Source organism: Phalacrocorax carbo, chromosome 1 (assembly GCF_963921805.1).
Source record: "Phalacrocorax carbo chromosome 1, bPhaCar2.1, whole genome shotgun sequence".
NCBI classification, from domain to species: Eukaryota; Metazoa; Chordata; class Aves; order Suliformes; family Phalacrocoracidae; genus Phalacrocorax; species Phalacrocorax carbo.
Genome location: NC_087513.1, coordinates 120,506,599 through 120,529,743, shown reverse-complemented (window position 1 = coordinate 120,529,743; position 23,145 = coordinate 120,506,599). Strand labels below are relative to the sequence as shown.

The 23,145-nt window shown below is 41.7% G+C and overlaps 1 protein-coding gene across 6 annotated transcripts in view; it reads right to left on the bottom strand.

Moving 5' to 3' along the window:
* Positions 1–20,427, bottom strand: part of SLC37A1 (solute carrier family 37 member 1) — a 41,258-nt gene extending 20,831 nt beyond the window's left edge. Inside the window, exons 1-10 of one of the 6 annotated variants that reach the window (XM_064472349.1) lie at positions 19,795–20,144; positions 18,556–18,635; positions 15,299–15,579; positions 13,477–13,558; positions 12,524–12,650; positions 10,854–10,932; positions 9,872–10,007; positions 8,237–8,313; positions 6,234–6,400; positions 5,444–5,481 (exon numbers count right to left, since the gene is read on the bottom strand). In XM_064472349.1, coding sequence (XP_064328419.1) covers positions 5,444–5,481; positions 6,234–6,400; positions 8,237–8,313; positions 9,872–10,007; positions 10,854–10,932; positions 12,524–12,650; positions 13,477–13,558; positions 15,299–15,354 — 762 coding nt within the window. In that variant the 5' untranslated portion in view covers positions 15,355–15,579; positions 18,556–18,635; positions 19,795–20,144. Of the gene's footprint in view, positions 1–5,443; positions 5,482–6,233; positions 6,401–8,236; positions 8,314–9,871; positions 10,008–10,853; positions 10,933–12,523; positions 12,651–13,476; positions 13,559–15,298; positions 15,580–18,555; positions 18,636–19,794; positions 20,145–20,254 lie in introns of those variants that run through there. The other 5 variants (XM_064472376.1, XM_064472339.1, XM_064472365.1 and 2 more) reach the window with 5 other exon arrangements.
* Between the last annotated feature and the right edge of the window lie 2,718 nt (positions 20,428–23,145).

Sequence of the window (23,145 nt, the reverse complement as noted above, 5' to 3'; positions counted from 1 at the left end):
TTTTCCTCTGCTGAACTTTCACTGACATTGCAAACTTAGTTTTTTCTCATAAGCAGATGAACCTACTAGCAGCGACAGGAGTTGATTTGTTTCAGGAAAACCTTGATTCTTCAGTTCCCCACCCCTTTAAGATAAAAGTTTATCCCTTTAGCTTATATTCACCATATTCTTCTAACCCAGAAATGGACTGTGCTCTTGTGGGCAGGAGGATTAATGAAGAGTCTGAGTAACTCCAGCATGCTCAGTACTGAAATCCAGGCAACAAGCTGTATTGTTGCTTCTATATATATATATATAAGCTTATATATATAAAAGCTATATTAGGCCCTGAATGGACCTGCTTTTTATAGTTACTTATTAACAAGTGCATTAGTGTATCAGTTCACACCAAAACTGGATTCACCAGAAAACATTATTCTGAGATCCTTCATCTAAAAAGATTTGCCAGGGACATTAAGGTTTGACTGCCAAATTATATATACAGCTTCAAAGTAGGTTTGCAGTCAGGTAGGGACAACCTATTGCTAAGACCACACGAGGCACTATGCATTCTTCAAGGATGAGATATTTGTTTAAGTGGCTAATCACGCTCTGGATGACACATTAAAAAAAACAACAACAACAAAAAAAACCCCAAACCATGCCCCAGATAAAACCCCCCAAAACCCACTACCACAACTAAAAAAGAATGCCCATCCTCACTGAACATTTTGAATTAAAATGAATCACTAGGTAATTCTTCCCCAACAAAAATACAAAGGTATGTATTACAGTATTCTTTAGACAAACTGCCATTCATCAGCCAAATCCTTCTAAGAAGGCAAAAAACTTCTGAGAGTAAACTGAAGTATTTCTGCTGCTCAGCAGAGACCTGAGGCGCAAGCAGTTTTGGGCATGCATTCCCCAAAATAAACAAGCAACACTCAAACCCCCAGGGTCTGATAAAACAGATTTTTAGATTTTATCTTACAGAAAATTAGGCTTTTTCATTTGACTATCAAAAATAAGATTCACTGTGGTAAGGAGGAAATTCCTGGGGAAAACGACTAGACTGGGAGGCTGTACATTTAGACTTCTTTCTTTTTTGTACTTAGTACAAAAAAGTACTTTTGTACTTTGTACTTAGACTTCTTTCTCCTTTTCAGAAAATAAAAATTGCAGCTGGTATCCTTTAAATGCACAAGCACTTTGCCACAGGAGTTTAAAAGAGCTAAGTTTCCTGGAAATGTAAAGTCAGGTCAAAGAAAGTTCCTAGAACATAAAGACGGGTCTGTATGAACGTGCTGCAACTAACATGTTTACCTATGAAAAAAAAAATAGAGGTACACGGAGAAAAGATGAGAAGCCATAAAACCAGTTCTAAATCATCACATTTCACAAATGCCATTAAATCTACTCTAACTTTCATTACGAAAGCACACCAATGCTTAATAAAACACACTGACTTCTCTCTTACACTTGTCATAGGTATAGCCTTTTGGAAAGTATTACATTAAGCCTTCAATGCTAGCGTTTAAAAGCACTTTATTGTACTCAAATATGTATTTTGAAACAAATTCTGGATTAATAAATCAGACCTAAGGTGAATACAAGGAAATGAAGCACAGCCCAAGAAAGTGGTGAATAAAGAATAAGAACCGCGCATTCAAGACTCTCTGCCTGCTTCTCTGTCTATGCTTCTTGACAACTCAGTCAAATCAGATTACTCACCACTACAAATTCTGTAGAAATACTGGGCTCACAATCATGCTGCAAATAAACAGTAGACCAAATTCATCCAAGATAGTAATAACACACAGAGATGAATCTGATCCATAAATCTTAATATAAATATACCTGAAGTCCTTCCCTCATGTTGAGCATTTATTTTAGTTGTGCTTAAATTTAACTGGCCTCATTGTTCCACAATAAGCTTAGGCTTTTGGCACCAGCTGGCAGAACTGCCTGCACCTAGCCAAGACATCTGCCCAAAGTGACCTACTACAGACTTATGAGCAAAGCAAGTATGTAGGTTCTTTAATATCTTAGGAAAAACATTTATGTTTGCAAAACCACACAGGTTGTTCAGGTTTTCACTGAAATGACTGAGCAAAAAAAGAGAGAGTATTTTATGCCTGCCAGCAAATTCTACCTCTTGTACAACATGGCTGAAATTCTTTGTTCCCAGTAATAACAGTCCATTTTACTACATGAACCTTCCTTCAATTAGCAATCAGTATTCTTTACAGTCATTGTCACTACCACATCTGCATTTGTGGGCAATCTTGAACTTCTACTCTTACCTTATTAATTTCCTTAACTTCTAAAACCACCCTCCCCATAGCGACTAGAAGCAGAGACCCCTATTCATGAAGAATTTAGAAACCATTATACTTTGCAGACCACACACGTCTGAAGAGAGGTTTTGAGCAATTCAAATGGCATACAGCTTCCCAAGACAATGGCAAATCTTAATCTGAGAAGGGTCCAAGGCAGGTCAGGAAGCACCTTTATAAACCTCCTACAAGATTTGCAGATGCGAATATGTGGAATAGGGAAGGAAGAATTGATGTCCTTTGCTCTGGAGAGCAAGGTTTCCAGGGAAGCAGGTCAGATGCATCCCTACACAATGAGACTGCGCCTGAAACAGTGATCTTGCTGGTGTCCTAGAGATGATTAGGTCAAATGCTAGCCTGTTTCTGGGACTGGGGGAAAGGGTGGTGAATGGAAGTGGGGGCAGGGGGAAGCTCCTAAAATAGTAAATTTCTGTTAAAAATATCACAGCAAGTAGATATTGAACGTCAAGTTTTTCCATACCAGCTCCTTCAGACATATGAGCAACACATTGTGCAGAACTCTTCTAGTTATGCTTTCCAGTAAAAGTGTATTTCAAACAAATAACAAACATTTACTTCCATAAAGCTTAACAGCAAATTCTTTAAACATTATACTCTAGGTATTATAAAAGCAGCTGAAATGTTCATGAAAGCATTTCTGAACTACATAAAAGCTAAGGAAGAAAATACCTCCTGTTAGGAGTCTCTAAGGGACACTTAGAATATTCTCATACTTGACAGAAGTTACCTTTAAGAAATGAAAGAGAATTCAATGGAAAATAGAGAGTTCATTGTGAGCACACCTTATCTCACAGTAAAAAACTAAGAATAGGAGTTCCACAGACCGTTAGAAGTATTCAGCTTTATCAGGAGTACTTCATATGAGGGGAAAAAAAAAGCATTATCTGGTAAAGAAGAGATAACACAGACTAGAAGAATTGCCGTCAGTTACTATTCAAGAAGAAGAGAGCATTAAAATGTAAAAAGCCATCTACCTGAAACTAATGGGGGGGCGGTCAAAAAACAGCAACCATCCCTGTACAATCTACCTGTGAGGCTTGCAACTAAAAGGTATAGTTCATGTTAACCTACATGTGCAGACAGTCTCCATGTATAATCCCCTAGCATTGGAAAACATACGTCGGATTCTTTTGGGACCTTCCCTCCAACACTCTCCCGAACAGCCCTGATTTGCCCTCACACATAGGAAACCTTGAGACCTTCTTTGCCAACCTCCCCCTCCTATTCTTCCACAGAACTAGCTGAAAATGTGTCAAACCTGATTTTCCACAGGCCTCTGGGAGCCAAAGGAGAAAGAGCCTGGAGCAACACGCTGCTTTAGGTTTTGGTTACAATAGAGACAAACACATACCAGAGTCTTATGGAACATGAAAGAGAGATCAACCTGCAAACACAGTCCGAAACGACACTGGGCTACAAATGACATTCTGTTATGAGAAGCTATACACAGCTGGTCTTCCTAATGCTTTTCTTTTTGTTCTCTTTCCTTGCTTTTTATTTTTCTGTTGTTCTATTTGGATTGCCTCCCTCCTCTTGGGTCACAGCTACACAAAGCAAGAAAGGAATCATCTTCTCATGTAGTAACTAAAGGTTTCTAAGGCACACCTTTCTGCCATTCACATGGCTTTCCACATCACTTAATTTTGAGTACATAAAATGTGTTATGAACTTTTGGTTCAAAAGAATTGGGCAAACGTCTTGGTACCAGAGCTTAACCACTTCCAACCTACTTTTAAAATAGCGTTTGAACAACCTTATTCTAATACTTAAAAAGAAAGCTTTCCTTTTAAAAACAAATTAAAAAGCTATGAGTTTTGCTGCCACAATGGCACAAGGAAGTACACACGCAATGTCCAGCAACTCAAAGAAAGCTTAGACATTTGCACACGCACACATACTTCAAGCCTGCTTCAACAATGCCTTAAGCACTCTATCTGTGATGCTGGATTTCAGACTCCTGTGTCACGAGAGTTGCATTTTCCCTTGTGATCCAGGCAGTATCCGTACCACAGTTTGGGTGTGACAGTATATTTACAGCTTAGTGAAGTTCACTACCTTGCCAAAATTTAAGGCCTTGAAGCCATCATACAATATCAGGATCCACTGCCTTGATGCCAATAAAACATGTGATCAATGCAGTCTAAAAACTCACTCTATATTTAAAAGAAAAAGTCATCTATGTATAAACAGCATCTGCATTCTTGAAGATTTCAAAAGTTGACAGGCAAAACCTAAGCAATTGGATCCTATGTCAAATTTAGACCTAGTATGAGCAGAGGGTAGGACCATACAATGTTCAGAGACCCCATCTCTTCCAACCTAAATTATTCTGTGATGCCATAAAAACTGAAGTATTGATTTGTCATGTGACCCATACCACTAAGCACAGATTATTTCTCCTTTCACAGCACTTCATTAATGTCAATTTTGGTTAAATAAAGGCCATATTATATTGTGTCTAAATTCACTGTTACAGACTGACTGCTCCAATCTCAGCTCCATATCAATCTCTTGCTTCCTCTTTTCCGTTGCCATGTGCTCCTACTCTCCTTCCCACTGTACAAGGGAACACCCCACCTTCCATCCCCAAGCCCATAGATGCATGGTTCATTGACGCTATATGTCAGCAAAAGGGCTGTTTTCTCTTTCTGCAATGCCTAATACAGGATTCTCAGTGAGACCCTTTGCGGGATATGGTTGGGAGCTACCTCATTATGCCATACTTAAGCAAGGCAGGCAACAGCAGGAGATAGGTCAAAATGCTCTAGAGATGCCCGGGAAGACTGGAGGGAAGTAAGAAAACTCAAAAAAACAACCATGAACAGTTTTTACTTGGCTTACTGTAGCAAGATCACCTACCCAAAACTTTAGTTAAAACAAACTGTCATGGTTTTAGCTCATTCACCTCTTGACTGACATTGCTTTGATAGGAAGTAAGCTACTGCTTTACCAGTGAAGCACAGAAGACCATATCATTCCCTCACGTATAGGGTCAGTTATAATAGCCTGGTACAAAAGGGCCACGCAGATCCTCTGACCTCCAGAGCTATCATAATAAACAGGTGTATTAGGAGGCAAAAATCAAAATAGAAAAAGCATTCACTTACACTGGATGGTGTGCTGGAGCAACTTATATCTTTAGGATCTGAAATACAATACCACACATAGTTAGTAGTGAAAACAAGCATAACTAATATCTCTTAAAACGCTTACCAGAAGCGTAATTTAGCAACAATAAACCACCAGTATAGGTAACACAGAACTAGTCCTGGTAGAAATGTGTAACTGTAGGTTTAGAGAAAAAGAAAAGGGTGCTCCAAGTACCCTTCCCATCCTATGGCCACGTTAAGTCCTATTCTGGCAGTCCAGCTCATTACATCATTCTAGTTATATCTGCAGAACGCTTTACTCCTTGAAACAGGACAGTTACAGTAAAATAAGCATTCATACTAATATCTCTGAGTCTATGTTGGGACAAGATGGGGCATTCCTTTTTAATTTCTAATTTAAATTGGCAAAACTTGCTCTATCAGGTGACTTCTGTATTTCATAGCACAGAATATGGATGGCATGGGTTGAATGGTAGCACAGAATATACACTACAGCCCGGTGGGGCATTCTGCTAAGATACACTTAACTGATTATTAAAGACAGGAAACTAATGACAGGGCAGTGGACTGAATTCTCAAGTGTTACTCTCTCAGGTATGCCAGAGTCTGAGTGAATAAACTCTTTAGAAGTACACAGGTTCTTCTCCATCTAGTGTTCTGGGAAGAATTTATTTAAGTATTGGCATACCTTGAGGAATATACTTTGCACTGGGTCATTTAGCTTGAACAGTTGGTGTTCTTTACCCATAATGAGCCCTCCATGGTTCTGTCCTATTAATGTACTTACGTTCAATAAGAAACAGGAAACAAACAATCCCCATCACAGCAATGATAACACCAGGCATCACGAAAGAGAGACCCCAGCATGTAGACACCCAATAAGCAGCAATTAAGGATCCCAAGATATTTCCCACTGAAGTGTGTGAATTCCAGATTCCCATGATCAAACCTCTCCTGCGTTTAAAAAAGAACCACAAACATTTATTATTATTCCAACAGTAAATATTACTACCTTGAGAAAAGTGTATCAAAAATTACTGTTCATCTGTTAGTGAAATATTTGCAACCTACTGTTCCTTAACTGACCATGACCACCTCTTTATGCTAGTCTTTCATCTGGCAATTTCAAGGCACCTAAATATTAATAGAAGTGTTCTAAATACTCCTCTGTGCACGACAGAACTCATCCTGCATTTAATGGCATTTAAAGGCACCACTAGGGCTTGCATAGTTCTGGATAGAGCTTCTTTTATAAAAACAAGTGTGCAGATGTTGTGTAGCATGTGCACGCTAAGTCTGATGCTTCTGGGAATAAATGTCTTTGCAAACACATTGCACCGATAATCTGATGCTTTCAGGATATGTGAGATTTATCATGCAGAAGAAAACAATCTGTACAGGACAGGTAGAGCAAATTCAGTATTTTCTAATTGCATTCTGGACTTGCTAGGTACTAGTAGAAGATAACACCTGTGCAAGCTTAGCTAACAGACACATCAAACTGCTGCCTGCCTGGAAATCCCAGATTAGAGCTGCTGTAGAATAGGTCCAGTTCAGCTAATGTAAACTACAAAAATCCTACCAAAGTCACAACAGTTAGCAGATTTCTTTTTTCCCTTGTAAGTCATGGGAAAACTGCCTTGCCCTCAGCAGGAGTTTACCTGGAACAACCTAATTTGAACTAAACCAAATCATCTCCTTTGGCTGAAAACAAGATTTGAGAGGTCTGCTCATGTTTCACAGAATTTGTAACAAAATGGAAACAAGAACCAGATCACTGACATTCAAACGAGAGTCCCATCTACCAGTCTACTATGCGGCCTCTTAAAAGTAAAGGCTGCTGCTTTTACACAAAGCAGAATCTAAATAAACTTAATTGTTTTACACAGACTCATCAGTTTTGTTCAGTATTGTATGATGGTGTCATTCTCTGCATTTTGTAACATTCACCAGAAAGACTGCAGGGACTATGGAAAACTAGTTTGAACCTACATCTTCATAACTGTCCTGTGATTTTATTTAGAAAGCATATACTTAATTTTCATATGTCTTTCTCTTGAACCGACTGACGATAATGTTTGTTCAATGGTATGTATCTACAACGGATGGTACTACAGTAGCATTACTATATGCTACATGCATCAACCATTATCAGAGCCAATGGATTTGCAAGAGCTGCATGCTAAAATTTATGGAAAACTCCTGTACGATATGCCAAAACAAACATTATGAGTGATCTCTATGGAGGATTAAAGGAAAAAAAAAAAAAGATGATTTAAAGAAAGTGACAAAAAGAAATGTTAAATCAGCTGCCATGTGTATTTTCTTTTTTAATTAAATTTTCAAATTTCTGTAAGTGTGTTAGAAAAAAGACATTAGACAAAAGATACTTTTAAAGGTACACCCTGACAACTGCTTTGAAACACAAATGAAAACATGGGAAATTATACATTAAAATGGTGTAATAACAGCCTTTATTAAAAAGTGGTTTCAGACTGTTAATATTCACAAGAATTATTCTTAATTCAATTCTGAAATATTTCACCTGAAAAATTAAACATCAGACTAAAAGAGCTACCACAGAACACTGTGACATGAGAGAGAATATTTCAAACGGATATATAAACTAATCAGCCTAAAAAAAGAAACGCCTCTTAAAGATCTACCTAACTGCTTGTTTCATCCCCAAAAAACACTGAAGCAAAAAAAAGATATTTAAATTGACTATAATATTACAGCCCAGAACGTGCTGATTTGTACTTCCAAAACTCTGGATTACGTATTATTTACCTTCCTTTTCCAAACCAGTTGCCAATACATGTAACGACACTCGGCCAGCCAGTAGTTTGCACCAACCCATTAGCTATCTGAAAGTATATAAAAATAATAATAATAAATAAACATACCCTATAATAAGTCCGTTTCTTACACAATTCCTGCCGAGTGCTGCTTTGGGAAAAGGAAGCCTACACAAATGCTTTGAATTTAGAAATTTAGGAGGGGGTTTGAAAGCATTATTCTCCAAGAATAAACAAGTTACAATGTTCTGCAGAGATTCTTCCCTCTACCTACATCTCTCCAATTCTTTTAGGATTTGAACCACAAAAGATAATCATTCAATTGTGTGCTTATAAAATAAATAAATAAAAAAATCACATTGGACTGAACTGAACAGAGAAATGAATTCCCCACACTCAAACAGCAACATAATACTGATCTCAATTTGAACATACGGCAAAGCATGTTTGTAGTCAAACAAAGCAGAAAAAAAGAAAACTTGAGGGGAGACTGGATAACTTTGAACATTAACTTTAAAATGCTTAACAGACACCTGTAAATAAACTGAGTGAGAAACTTAACTTACTGTATTCAGGCTGAAGTCAGAACTATTTCAGCCTCCATGTTGCACAGATCATAATCCTAACTTATCTCAACTCCTAAAAAGCTCCCTGTCTAGAATTACACATTAACATAAAGGTCACAGTACAATAATGCACATGTGCAAAGAACGTTTGAACATGCAATGAACAACCTTACTCTACCCAACAAAAACCAATCAGGCTGGTGGTGTGAGACCACCCGCAGTATTACAGGATTCACTGATCACACCGCGCAGTGTGGCATTGGTAGAGATAGTTAGCTTAACCCTAAAGGAGCCAGCTCCTGTCGTGGAAACCACATAAGCCAAGAGCACTGGGGCAGTGACATGGTTAAATGGATGACTTGGTGAAAGGGTTATAAAAGCTTGCAGTACCCAAGTTAGTATCGCTGCATGCCATTTTGCACAATGCCATGCAAACGTGCCAGTGGTGAAAGTGCTACTGCAGTAACACAAAGAAAGCAGCAGTGCCAGGTGCAGACCTGTCCAAAAAGGCTCAGAGGTGCTAACCATATCCTGGTCCTGACCTATATTCCGTTTTAGGTCAATGGTAAATATTCTTGGGACCTGTGACCTGATGAAATCTACAAATGGTCTGAAAAATCCCACACAATTAATCTCATTACAGAAACTGCCTGCTCTCAGCCACACCAATGTGGGAGACTGTTCATCATTAGCAGTATAAATGTAGTTTTCCTGCAGAGAAAGCCAGGATGAGTCACGCAGGTCTTGGCAGACTGACAAAAGTAAATATATTTGTTTTAAAACTCACCCACATGTAAGCTTGCAAAGATTTCACCACTGATTTGACAGACTGAAACACTTTAATTTGTTTTCAAAGATTTCTTGCATTAAAAAAACATGTTTCAAAAATAAAACCTGGGGCTATCTACTCTATCATTTCTGCCTGTCATCGACAACAATGTATGCCAGCATTTACATCCTCCCATCCAACCACTAATCACTGTTTGCAGCTGAAAAAAACCCAGTACAATACTAAACAGCACCATGGAAACTCAAGAATATCTAGGTAACATTGTGCCTACCTGGGCCATTATGTAAAACCACAGATTATGTATATTATAGAAATAACCCAATCCAAACATAGCAGTGAAGAGTCCGCTAGCAAGCATCCCAACTGTCAGATAGTACCGGATAGGTAGCCGTTCTCCTATTATTCCACTTGGAATATGGAAGAAAATAAAAAGAAAGGCAAAAATTAAAAATGAAATCATACCCCAAGCCTTCACAAATAAAAGAGTATTTTGTGTTGTCTAATTCTCGTTAAGCAGAAACTTTACTAGTAACTGCTGTTTTCCTTCACAGCAGCAAATGAGCAGGTTTTAGCACATGACAGAAAAAAACCAACAAACATTTCCTGTTCACTAAGTTCCAAGTGCTGACATCTACACGACCACCTTTCAGGGAGATACTCACCTGAAGCGTGTTGGAAGTCATTTACTTACAGAGTTGTTTTCCAAATGACCCATAGGGTGGGACATGTCTCCGGCCATTTAAAGCGAGACTTGTCTCCCTTGCTAATTATTCTAGTTATGAAGGTTCTAGTTTTAGTCAATAAAAAGAAGCATCTCCAAACAGCAGCTAATATTGCACATTTTAAGATGGTTTTGGGATTATTTTTTAGGAGGCATCTGCTTCTGTCCTGTGACTACAGAGAAAGCTGACAATGAGTTTAGTTTACATGTGCAAGCTAGAGACTGGTAAAGTTTGAGGACATATATTCCAGCATATATTTCTTCATATTCCATATGAAGGAAAGACAGGCTAGATGGCAAGTCACAAAGCATTCCTGCACACAGCAGTCAGGACGGGTGCAGGTAAGAAGCCTTCTATATACCAACAAGTATGATACAACTCAGGATGATGTAGGCTTTTTTCCTCAGCTACTAAGTTCACACTCTCTTCTCCAGAAACTTTACAGTAGGAAAGGACAATATCTCAGAAGTAGTACAGCCTCATAAATTAACAGTAAGCGATAAAGCAGATTTCCAAGAGAGTGAGGTTTACCTTAAATACATTCCAATTGCATATGCACACAGAAACGAGTAATCCAGTGCTCCCAGTAACTGTTTGTAGTTGTTCTTATCTAAGAATAATATTCAAAACAAATTATCAGTTTAAATGTACCAAAAACTCCCCAACCATTTTTGCATATTACAAAAGAAATCTTAGTGAACACGCGCTGACATTTAATTTTCTATAGGCAGTTTGACTTAAGCATATATTTTGCAAAACATTTTGTTTAACCAAAGAAATTCCCTCTACAGTTGACCCTTCTGCATGTAATAAATTAGAAAAATATTGGTAGGCCATTGTTAACTCCACCTTATTCAAAACAGCATTTTGGGAGAGAAGAAACACAAGGTATTAACAAGGTCCTCTTTTCATATAGATCTTTCGACAAAAGAAAAGCCAAACTTTAACAGACTTTATTAAAAGTGGAGAGATGTGAGGCAAATGTGTGAGGTCCTAACAGTCAAAATGGCTAAAAAAAAATCCATCATCATATAGGCTTTTAAGGAATCAGCTTAATATATATTTTTAAATGGTTAAAGCTTTTTGCATTTCATCTTCCGACTATTCATAAGGCACAGAGCTAGAAGTCTTGTTAAAAAAAAAAAAAAAAAGCCAGGGTTCTGCTCCGTACAGCAAATGACCATTAAAAAAAGCTAAGTAGTGTTTTAGACAAGCAAACTCAGTCTCCCTTTGGTCCAGGGACATGAAACAACCACCAAGTTTAACTGCATCCCAATACATCTGGAAACCTGTGGGACTAAATAATTTCAGCAGACAGATTACCTTGCAACAGGCAGTTTATACCAGGAATTTTGTTCACGGGAAGCCCAGAGCTCAGATCTTTAACTATCTTTGAACAGAGTAGGACTTTGTTTTAATTGCTGATTAAAGAATAATTGGAATGAATGGTTAGATAGACTGGAGCGGACTGGCACATTGACAGAATAGACTATTCTACTTCACTGACGTTCTTGGTAGTGACAAAAGTGTTAAGGAATTATTAAAAATCTCTATTAACCTCAAATACAATTAAATTCAAATTTAATTGTTAGTAGGCAAATACTTTTTGTATTTAAGTGAAAGGCCAGGTTCGTAAGCTATTCAGTAAGCTGTCAACTCTATTCTGCAACAGTGTCTCCCATTGTTCTCCATTAAAATGGGGAGAAAAACACTCTTTCTGGCAGATAAGGATTCTGAAAACTTCCAATTTAGATAAACACCAAGTAATTTCATGTAAATGATTGCTGGACCTTGAATTAAAACAGCAGACAATTATAATGATTTATTTTATTCTTCACCCCTTTTTTCCCCTTACAGACATTCTAAAGACAAATCCCATTTTCTGACTGAAAACTGATCTACTGGAACTATCTCATAGCTATAACAGATAAAATAATGTCAGTTGTTTAAGCGACTTTAGGTAGGAAAGACATCATAAGGTAAGTCACAACTTAACTTTCTTTGGAAAAATCAGTGAGAACATGGAAGACAAAACACCCCTCCCATACACATCTGAATACCTCCACACATGAAGAAGATATAGCAAGAGGCAAATAATCTAATTATGAATACCAGCTCATTATTATGAAAGAAAAATAAAAACTTAAAAAATTAAAAACTAAATTAAAAAACCAACAGCAACAAAAAAACCCAACCCTTACCAAATGGCTCCCAACCGCACTGAGAAATATTAGATGGCTTTTTGACAGGCTGAATCTGGACAGCATTTTCTTTGTAGGAGTTGACTTCAACTTCATGTGAAGCAGCACAATGCTTATGCAGCTCTCCCTGATACAGAAAGGAAATTTCAAAATGGAAAATTCACTTGTGACTGTTAATCCCCTGTACAGCAATAAATTTAACAATTCTAGTTCTGCACGAACCTGTGTCAAACCCACTGAAATCAGTAAAATTGTTAGCCATTATCTATTACTTGGTATTTTGCTGGGTGAAACCACCATTACATGAATGATTAATTACAACATTAAAAACAAAATGCTACAGTGAATTGGTGTTTCTGATACTGCAGAATTTCAAAATTCTTCCCTAACACCAAGCTACTTTGCCCACTGTTACTCATCAGTTACAGAAAAATACAGCCCTGGGGGATTTAATTTGTGTTTGGCAAGTTACACAGGCCAAAGATTAAACAAACCTAGAATGAGATAATGTTTTGCCACCAGCTTCACTGGAAACAGAATCCCAGGTGTACAGACAACTATGACGCTCAACAGTACTTGGAACAGTCTTGTGAACACCAGTAGAATTTTACCATGTTTGACTCAGCAGTTATGAGCAACTTTTCTCAAACATATGAATGTAAACCTGTAAACTCTTAATTTCTATAACTAGATTAATTCACATGAATTAAATGTAGGCATAGCTCTTTCAAGTCTTAAGCCCAACAATTAGGGGTATACACAATATTCTGGGTGTGGCGTTACTAAAGTTTATCAAGCAAATGTCACTGCGTATTAGCCTTATCAGTTTTTCACCTTTCAAACCATTCCAAGTTAAACACTGCCTTTCGCAAAAGGAAATACTGAAAAATACAACTACTTCCGTGTTTGGCAGGTGTAGAAGGATGTTTAAAGAAGGATGCAACCTTGCTTACCTTAACTATACTAATAGGTTTCCTTGATAAATGGAAGCTGGCATACAACAAGAAAGTGAGAGAGAAAATGAAGGCTCTATACCTACAATATATATAAAAAAAAAAAAAAAAAGAGTATTTGAAAATTATTTTATTCATATTTACTTTTAGTACTAACTTACACAAAAACATTACACACGGCATTGGTAATCTTGGAAAAGTGGAAGACAACTTTTTTCACGTTCTCTAACAGCCTGAAGAACCACCGTAGCAGTTACACTGCTTTACAACACCTAGTCTGATCTGGCTTTGGGAGGGAGCTTGGTAGCACACAGGTATGAGCAGGACAACACGGCAGTGCTCTGGCAGCTGATCTGCCTTATTTACAACCTTCCTTTGGGGTCGATTAAAAGGCAGTTCAACATTAAACATACTGATAATCAGATTTCACATTTCACTCTCTCATCCAGTTTTCCAGTATAATAAGGACATAAACAATGGCTCTGTGAATTGTCAGTTTGGCTACTGTGTGTTATTACTTCTTTCCTTCCTTACTGGTTTTAGGATTTTGGTTTACTTTTGCCTTCCTCTGTAACAACCAAAATCAGCCATTTCTAGAGATGGACTGACACTGACTGCGTACTGTCAGCTGGAGCACATGAACATAATTAACCAGCTTTAGGATGGGGAAGGAAATTTCCCTTGTATCTCACTGGCATCCTTCGGTCTTTCCCTGCAGTTCATCTGCATTAAAAGGGCACCTCAGACACCCTGTCACTGCGAGCATTAAACAAAAATAGCAATCTGATCTATTCTATTCTGTACCTGCAGCGCGTTTCAGTTGTTTGAGGAGGAGAGTGTTTTGTGGATTTGTGCATTTCACAATACACAGAGATCAGGGTGTATATACTGGCTCTTTCTAGCCTTGATCTTAAAATTAACATCTGTAAATAAAAGTACATACAGACATACAAAGATCTGATATCACACTGTCTGCTATGGTCCCTAATTTTTAATTAGCCTTTTTCAATCACTTTCTGCCTTACAAACTTTTACATAACAATGGTCTTGTTTTATTGTTCCAGCATATTCACAGAAACAATAAAAACAAAAAGTTATCCCACGAGCTGAGTTATTCACCCCCATGAGGAAAACATCCTCACAAGTGATAAAACTGAAATGACTTTGCCCTTGCTGCTCTACTAGAGAAAGCACGTGATAAAAATACTCAAATGGGAAGTGCCTGGTCTTTCATTTGTTATTTTTGTTATTCACACACAATTGACTCAGTATTCTGTCACAGAAAGCACAAGAACTGATGCCATCCAACTTCCAAGATTAGTCTTCCTAAAGCAAAAGAGTTTTCAGTTTTGTTTTGTTGTTCCTTTTGTGTTTGGGGTTTGTTTTTTTTTTTTTTTTAATATTACAGTAGCAAGAACTAAAACTGTAGTACTACACGTCTATATTGCACATCAAATTATGGGAGAGAAAATACACTTCTGGTTAAGAAAAGAAAGCTGGCCTTGAGCACTCCTCCCACCTAAGAGGTTGAAAATGAAAATCTGAAATTTATCCCTTTAAATACATACCTTGCAAAGAAAGGGACAAAAGGCTTTGCTCTCTAGCACGCTTGACTAATAAGGACCTGTCTGGGTTCCTCCAACAAAGTATCTCGCTTTTTAAATGCCAGCAATATTTATTCATTATACAACTGACTATATTTTCTTGCTGTATATATTGAGCAATGAAAAAGCAAAACCAGAGCAAGGCAACAGTATCATCTTCCCCAGATACAAACTCACATTGTCCAAAACAAAGATCACCACCATACTTCAAGACTTACCACTGATCTCTTGAAAACGAAGTGATGAAGCGAATCCCAGGAGGAAGCTGAGCCATCTACTCTACAGCTGGTATCAAATTTTAGGTGACACAGTTGTAAACTTGCGACAACGTTATCTGTTCTTCAGAATGCCTACCAAAGATCGTCCCAAACCTGTGGGATGGTAGGCTGTTAGGAAACTTGGAAGAGACGCTGCAGAGCTGATTTCCCTGTAGGTATTTTTCTTATACCGTCAGTCACGATGTAGCAAATTCTTCACTCTGCCTTTGTTAATTGCTGATCTTCAAATAAGAGAAGCTGATAAGTAAATATTCTTATCGACTTATTGTAATATTTTCTAATCATAATGTTTGAATAGCAATTATCTATTTCAGAGACAAGTAATTACCATCTAGACATCAAAAATGCAATGGGGACCTTTAAGCCAATACAAATTGCAGCCTTTTCTGAATTTTATCATGTATAATCTATTTTTGAAAAGTCAACCTAGTATAAAGCAGTGGGGACATAAGGGAAAGATGAACTTAGAACATGATACAAAGCCAGCTGACATCAAAACACACTGCTCTTTGTCCCAGAAAGACTATAAATAGGCAATTCCCCACCTTACAGAGATCTATTTTAACACATCAGAGACACTCATGAGTTTGAAATTTGTTCAAAAATGACTGTAGTATTTTCAGCCCAGAATAGAGACTCCTCCAGCTTGAGAGTTGGTGCTGCTGAACAACGCTGCCAGCAAGGCTTGACCAGCTCTCCCTCTTCCAGCCCAATTTCCCCACCCCAGTATCAGCGCTGCATATCACCAGAAAACTTGAGAATGAAAAAAAGAAAAAAGTTCTTTTACCACTTGAGCTCCCTGCACCAGCTCATCCAGCACAAGGGAGAAGGCAGGCTCACGTGTGTACGTGACATGGGGCGAAGAGTGAGACTGTGGCAGCATCAATTCAGTCTGATTTAAAATCTTGTAGAGTTCCTCCTGTTTCTTCAAATTTGGGCTGAAGCCCCTCAACAGGAAAATATATACAGTACCCTTTATTAGAGGCACTGCAACAGCGTATTACAATGCTCTGTTATCTTGCAGCAAGTCTGAGCCAACTGTTGAGTATAATAACAAAAGGCACTGTAGGCAAAAGGTGTGACTGCAACTCACGCAGGCAAGCTGAGCCTCCCTGTTTGCTGACAGCAGAGCCACCCCAGCAGGATGCCACATAACGCACCAGGGTCTGCAGCATAACCCCTACCCTGCTGGTAGTAGCCCAGCTAGCGGGCTTAACGCCAGCATCAGCCACTGTCATGCTCCTGACAGGAAGCTGGCAGGACACAGGACTAGCTCTTCTGGTTAAACAAGAGGAGATGAGCTAAATCAAAAATCTCCTTTGAAGAAAACACACCTGCCAAGACCAAGGGTTTGTGAGAACCTGGAAATTTTAGAGGCTGCCACCAGGCAGGCAAAGGTGTGACCCTCTCTCCTCTCCTCTTTATTGCCCCATCTTACTACAGAAATCAAAACCACTCCTCCCTAGCCAGCTGAATGACAACACCAAACAGTATCTGCTTGGTCAAAGCTGGCAACTTGAAAGGTTCACTATCCACACAGGCTCTTCCCCAGAAATGGAGGAAAACTACCATCTCTTCACAAAACAGCGTATCCCACCAAAAGATCAAGGGTCTGTTCCTTTACACTGACATGTTTTTGTCATACCTTTAATTTTTCCACAATGTCCTGGTTCAGCTTGACACCTCCCTCCCCTAAAAGTGAACTGACTTGCTAATCTCGTTTGGCGTGTTCCACCTCCTTCCCCCAGTCCTGAATCAGATAACTGGTTGTGCAATCAATCAGCAAACCCCATAATCATTCCCACCCAACATCAGTTTCCTACCTCCTCTCTGAGGTTGCAGAGGTTAGGGAAAGTGCAACCTTACACTCTCCTCCCCTCTCCCACCCCCGGCTGCAGATCCCTGCCTCTCCCTGTGTCAGACCTTGTACTCATGCAGCGATGGTTCAGGTGGCTGTTCCCTCAGAAAACCTGCCCTGAAAAACAGCTGATCCAACAGACAATATTTACTCACTCTGCGGCCATGAAATTGCTACATAGGATGCTCCTTTATGCAGGAGCATAAAGGCAGGGACTAAAGGGGGGAACTGCCCCTTACAGCCATGGCTAGCCAGTTAGGTCAGCTGAACTCTAATTTCAAACCAACAACTGCTTGTCAGTAATTTCGTGTTTGGTTGAAATGAGCTGCGGATAGCTCCAGTGGGAGAAGAAAGGAAAGAAGAGGCAGGCACAGGCAACCCAGAGGAGGAGTGAACTTTTCTGCCAGCAGTATCAGATCTGTTTCAGGGTGGTCCCAAACCCCATCTCCCCTCTCTCGCAGTTATCCCAAACACCTAAGCTATTATTTAACTGGCCACACTTTAAGTGAGGTGACACACATATCTACTGGGAAAAAACTGAAAGGCTGGCAAAGAATAAAACTCTGAGGCTATAAACCTCTTTAAATGGTTCTCTTACAATGGGACAAGGCAATTGTCATCACAGAAAAGGAACTGTTTTGCAGGTTACTATTTAACAGCTTTAGCGTATGCAGAAAAAGATTTCATGCATCTTACAAAGAGCTTTTAACCCTAAGTGGTCACACATGGTCGCACATCTGTGCACCTGCGGCACAGATCACACTCGCACCACCTCCCAACAGCATATCCTGGCCATAAATCCAGTCACGAGGCCCTAGCAAAGATGACTGGATTCTCAGCAGCATTTAGAGAACTGCACCCTAACTATATTTGACAGGAGCTGATTTCATTTTATCTACTGCAGGCAGAGAGATCCACGTTCTCATTTACTCATCAACAGCTTACCTCTGTCCCCATATATCCATAAGTTCCTCTGACATTGATGTGCTTTTAATAAACAAATAAAACTTCCCCCACAAAAGCAAAGAAACTTGGGGCAATAAAACTTGTGGTAACAGGTTATAAAGGCTGCATCCTGCTGTAGATTAAACCAGATTTTAAAACCAAGCTATTCTTCAAAAGTGACATTAACAGGCTACAACACATAACTGGTAGTTTACCAGCACATCCTTTATATTTCCGTTTCACTAATGAAGCCAAGGACAAGCTCCAATTCAGTCACTCGAACTGGTTTTCTGTCCTTTCATTTTCAGCAACTATTTTACCTGACAACGAAAACAAATACTTTTGCTCCCTCCTTGTTGTACTGCAACATATAACGCAATATCCTGGTACTTACTTGGAATCCACATTTACCTTCCAAACTTTGTATTACTTCTTCAGGCTTCCTGCTGCACTGGCTGAAACATAGCTCCCTCCCTGTTTCAGGAAAATACAGTCACTCGTGACTGGCCTTTACCACTGGCTCAGCTGTGCTGCACACCAGAGACAGAGCGAAGCTCCTGCCTGGCCCCTGCCTGGTTGTGCACGGTTCCCCTGGAGGGCAGACATTAATACTGTGTACACAGATACAGTGGGAAATGCCAAGTCCTCATCAGGGTGTCCTTAAGGACCCCAAGGGCCTTTAGACACGTGCAGATGAAATGCATATTGTGCTTAATACCCAGCAGCTCAGCACCTGAGCCATAAACTGCCAAACCCATCAGCTTTGGACCTTGAATGGCCATATTCCTTCCATTTAACACGGAACATGGAAAATGAGTTAATCCTGCTTTAACAGCAGGGGACAAGAGTCCCTGTGATTAGAGAGTGAATCCACACCTGTGCCCCAGGACCCTGCATCACCAACCGTACGAGTCCACGCGCTACCACACCACCAGATGACCCAGTGGAGGCCTAGAGGTCGAGCCAGGCCTAGGCCAGCACACCCTCACCCCGCGGGGCCAGCCCAGGCGCCAAGCCAGGGGAAGGTGGCAAGCACAACCCTCTCCCCACGGCGGGCCCTTCACAGGGGTATGAGGCGCCGTGGGCTCCCGGAGCCCCCGCTCCCACCGCACGGGGAGGTTTCACGCAGTTCAATGCCAGCCCAGGGCTGGGCTCTGCCTCTGGGTTCCAGCTGCTCGGTGGGACCTTGCCTGCACCCTTAGGGACACAAGGGCTGACTCCCTCTGCCACCAACGACACCCAGGGGCACCCCAAAACACCGCTCCCCGGCTCCGGGGCCTGACTCCGCCGGCTGGGGGGGTGGTAGGGGGGTCTCACAGCAAGCCCAGCCTCAAAGAAATAAAATGGGGTGGAAAGCACGGCAAAAGGTGAAGGAAAGAAAACAGAGACCCGAGGGCGGTGGTGGCAGTTGGGGCAAACGCCTGAGCCCCGGCAGCGCTGCAGCCGCCTTCCCCGTGCCTCCGGCGGAGAGCCGGGGCCGCCGCTCCCGGGACAGCCCCCGCCCGGCCGCCGCTCCGGGGCAGCCCCGCGGGGCCGCCGCCAGACGAGCGGGAAGCGGCGGCGGCGACGCCCCCGCTCCGCCCCCTCCGCGGGCACGGCAGGTGCACGGCCGCCCCCCGCCCGCCGAGCCTACCCGCCGCCGCTCCTCTCCTCCTCCCGCCGCCGGTAGCTTCCTGCTTCCTGCCTGGCCTGCGCTGAGCCGAGCCCAGCCGAGCCGAGCCCAGCCGAGCGGCGCGGCCGGGCGCGGCTGCGGATCGCCGCCCGGCCGCGGGAGCTGCGCGGCGGACCGGCCTGCCCGAGCCCCTCCCCACCGCGGCGGCGGCGGCGGAGGAGGAGGACGAAGGCGCCCCGCGGTGGTGGGGCGGGCCGCGATAGGGCTGGGCTCTGCAGGGCTCAGCTCGGCTCCGGGCCGCTTCTGCATGGGCTGGCGAAGCCAGCGAGGGGAGCCGTCTGCCCGCGGTTCCCCAGGCCTCTCCGCCGCGGGGCTGAGGGTGGGAGGCGGCCCCTCGGGGGGGGGGCCCGGCCCGCCGGGGAGCGGCGGAGAGAAAAGCGGCTCCTTGAGGCGGTGCTGCCTGCCGTCCCCGCCGACCCACCTGTCACCTCGGCGGCCTCCCCCGCTCCGGGGGCTCCGGGGCAGCGGCCCGACGGCCTCCGCGGTGGCCGGCATCGCCGGCGGGGTCCCCGGGCCGGGCCCCGGCCCGGCGGGTGTGCGGCGGGAGCTTCCGTGCGGCGCTGGCGGCTGCCCGCCTGAAACACGCGGGGGTGCTTCTGGCGCCAAACAACAAACGTTCAGAAATCAGGCGTCAGGTCATGTGAAAACTGACGGAAAAATTCGGTGGCACTTCTTTTAAAAAGAAAGAAATTATTCCTTTTCTTTGAAAAGAAAAAAATTATTCCTTTTTTTTTTTTTTAAAAGAAAGATAATCATTTTATTTGCCTTCTGGTTTCCTGATCCTGGAGTGCTTTTTCATTTTCAGCAACCACACATATTTCAAAGCTTAGTTAGTTATTTATAGAAATGTGTACGTTCAGCTGCAGGTGTATTTCTTTCTGATGACCACCTCACCGGTGCAGGTAACCCTACGCTATTTATTTCATCCTAAAGGGAATAGCTGCTAACAGTTACCTTCTGCGGGTTTTATCTATATAACTTTGTCCTATGTGGGGTATCACATGCCTGAGACAAGCAGCCCACTTAAGGCACTCAGGAAAGCGTTCAGTTCTGTTTTATCTCTGCCTTCTTTTCTTGCACTGCCTGTGCCAGTAATTCCAGTAAAATAAACTCTTTTTCTCCCAGTATGATATTACTTAGGCCCCACCTTTCAAACGCTTAGACACGTGCTTGGCTTTGGTCCGTGATCCCAGGCGCATTTTTCTTTCACACTCTCTGGGTCAATAAACAAGCCTTTCTCCCTTACGGTAAGGTTTGCAGAACCAGGGTCTCGGAGTTGCACAAGAGCGTTGCAGTGCAGGTGGGGGCTGCACAAACTGCTGCTGCTCAGCTTGTCACGGGCAGGTGTTGAGTCCTGCTCAGGCTCACATCTGTGTAGCTGAGATTTGTAAGTAGTGAATCAGAGGTTAAAAAAAATGTCTTAATCTCCCTAAATGCTACAAAGTTCCTACTTGAACAGCTAATGCACTGCTCCTGATTAGCATCCATCTTAGCTTCTAAGGAGATGATTTTGGTTCACAGATAAAAGCAAAAGCCGCTACTCAGCATCAAAAGGTCTCACAATGGCACAGCTTTTACAGAACCATCATGCAGTAGAAGACAAACCACGGTTTCATCCAGCATCCTGGGGAAAGGACAGCGTGTAGTTGCTTTTTGGCAATACAGTTCTGTGTCCTTTGTGAATCCAAACGAAAAACCAGCTGCCCCAAACCCCCATCAGCTCAGCTGGAATGGCTGGTGCCCTGGGTGGCATGCTAAGCTTAGCGACTCTTCACGCTTGGAGGTGGAGCACAAATGGGCACATCCCGACGCCGCCTTAGCTCTCCGTGTTTACTCTCCTCTGTATGATGGTGCATGAACTAGACAAGGAAATACTTCAAGCATTGTTATTCTTCTAAGCACCTGTATCATGGAAATGCCATTGTCTCATGGAGAGAGCGTTTGTTCCCTGGGGTGGAAAAGCATAGCTAACATCAGATATAGGTGGGGTAATTACAACAAGAGCAGAGCATCTATGTGAGTTGATGTTTGTAATTTCTACTGTAACAACCATTTAGCAGAGACAAAACTAGACAGGGAATGCTCCTCGAGGAAAAGGGGTCTGCAGGAATCACGTCACCACGCTTTTGCACCAGCACGAGAAAGCACCCTGGCACCATTTATTATGACTGGCACACACACACACACACACACACACACAAATCAAGCTTTGTCTCTTTACAGCAGAAGAGGTCAGACCTGTCACAGTGCATTTGTTTGTATACATGATTATCCATCCCAAATTATCACAACTATCATCATCATGCAAGGTCCTTATATTTTTTAAATTTATGTTGGCTTGGCCCTTTTTAAGTTCCTTAAAGAATGTAACCTTGCTTGAGTACCTTTGTATCGTCAGTTACAACCAACTTGCAAAAAAGCACAAGCCAAACAGCCACAAACCCCCGTGATATTTTTCCTACTTCTCGTAGAAACCGCGTCTCCCGTTAAAATAAAGGTTCCTCCTAATGCATGCCGCGAACATCACTGAAACCTGCTAGATGCCACGCTTGGCACAGCTGCTCTCTCTGCAGTGCCAGTGCTGGCCACCAGCAGCCACAGTTGCCAGAAGCTATCAAATAAGTAAGAACGCAGGGTGAAGGAGCAGCATGACATGAGCTTGTGCTGCTGGTTGCACAGCAGCCTGCTGGTGTAGGGTATCAAAGGAGGGCCAGAGGTCTGTTGAGATAAAAAGGGGTCTACAGCCAGGAGTAAATGGTTAAAATAAAGAACACAAAACATTTTTTAAAATAACTTATGTAATCTAGAGTCTCACAGAGAAGAACGGGAAGGACATTTTGCCAGTTCCTTTCTAGAAAGAAATACATATTAAGGATATGGTCCAGTAAATGGTTATACAGGGCAGCGAGTGTGGCAGCAGCTTGGCTTTCTAAGCTGCTGGCAATGTTCATACAAGAGGAAATAGAACAGGTTGTGTTCTTGTCTGCAAAACCAAAGAGAAGTAAAGATGTATGAGTTGGCAGATGCTTACGTATGCTTCTGCTGGTGCTTCTCTCACAAAAGTTGATTATCTAATTTCCTGGTTGACAGTTAAATTTTACTTCCACTGAACAAGAGTGGTGCTCGTAACTTCTCAAGTCCTGGTGTAGCAAAACACTGAAGCAGTGGATGTCAGTGTAGTCTTTCCTTTGCTGAATAGGTGATGCTGGCTTAACAGAGGTCTGAATGCAGACTATTGCATCCTTTAGCCGATTAATGCATTTTCTTTCCAGTAAATTGCACAAGTGTTATTTTATGATTCATAATTGCACA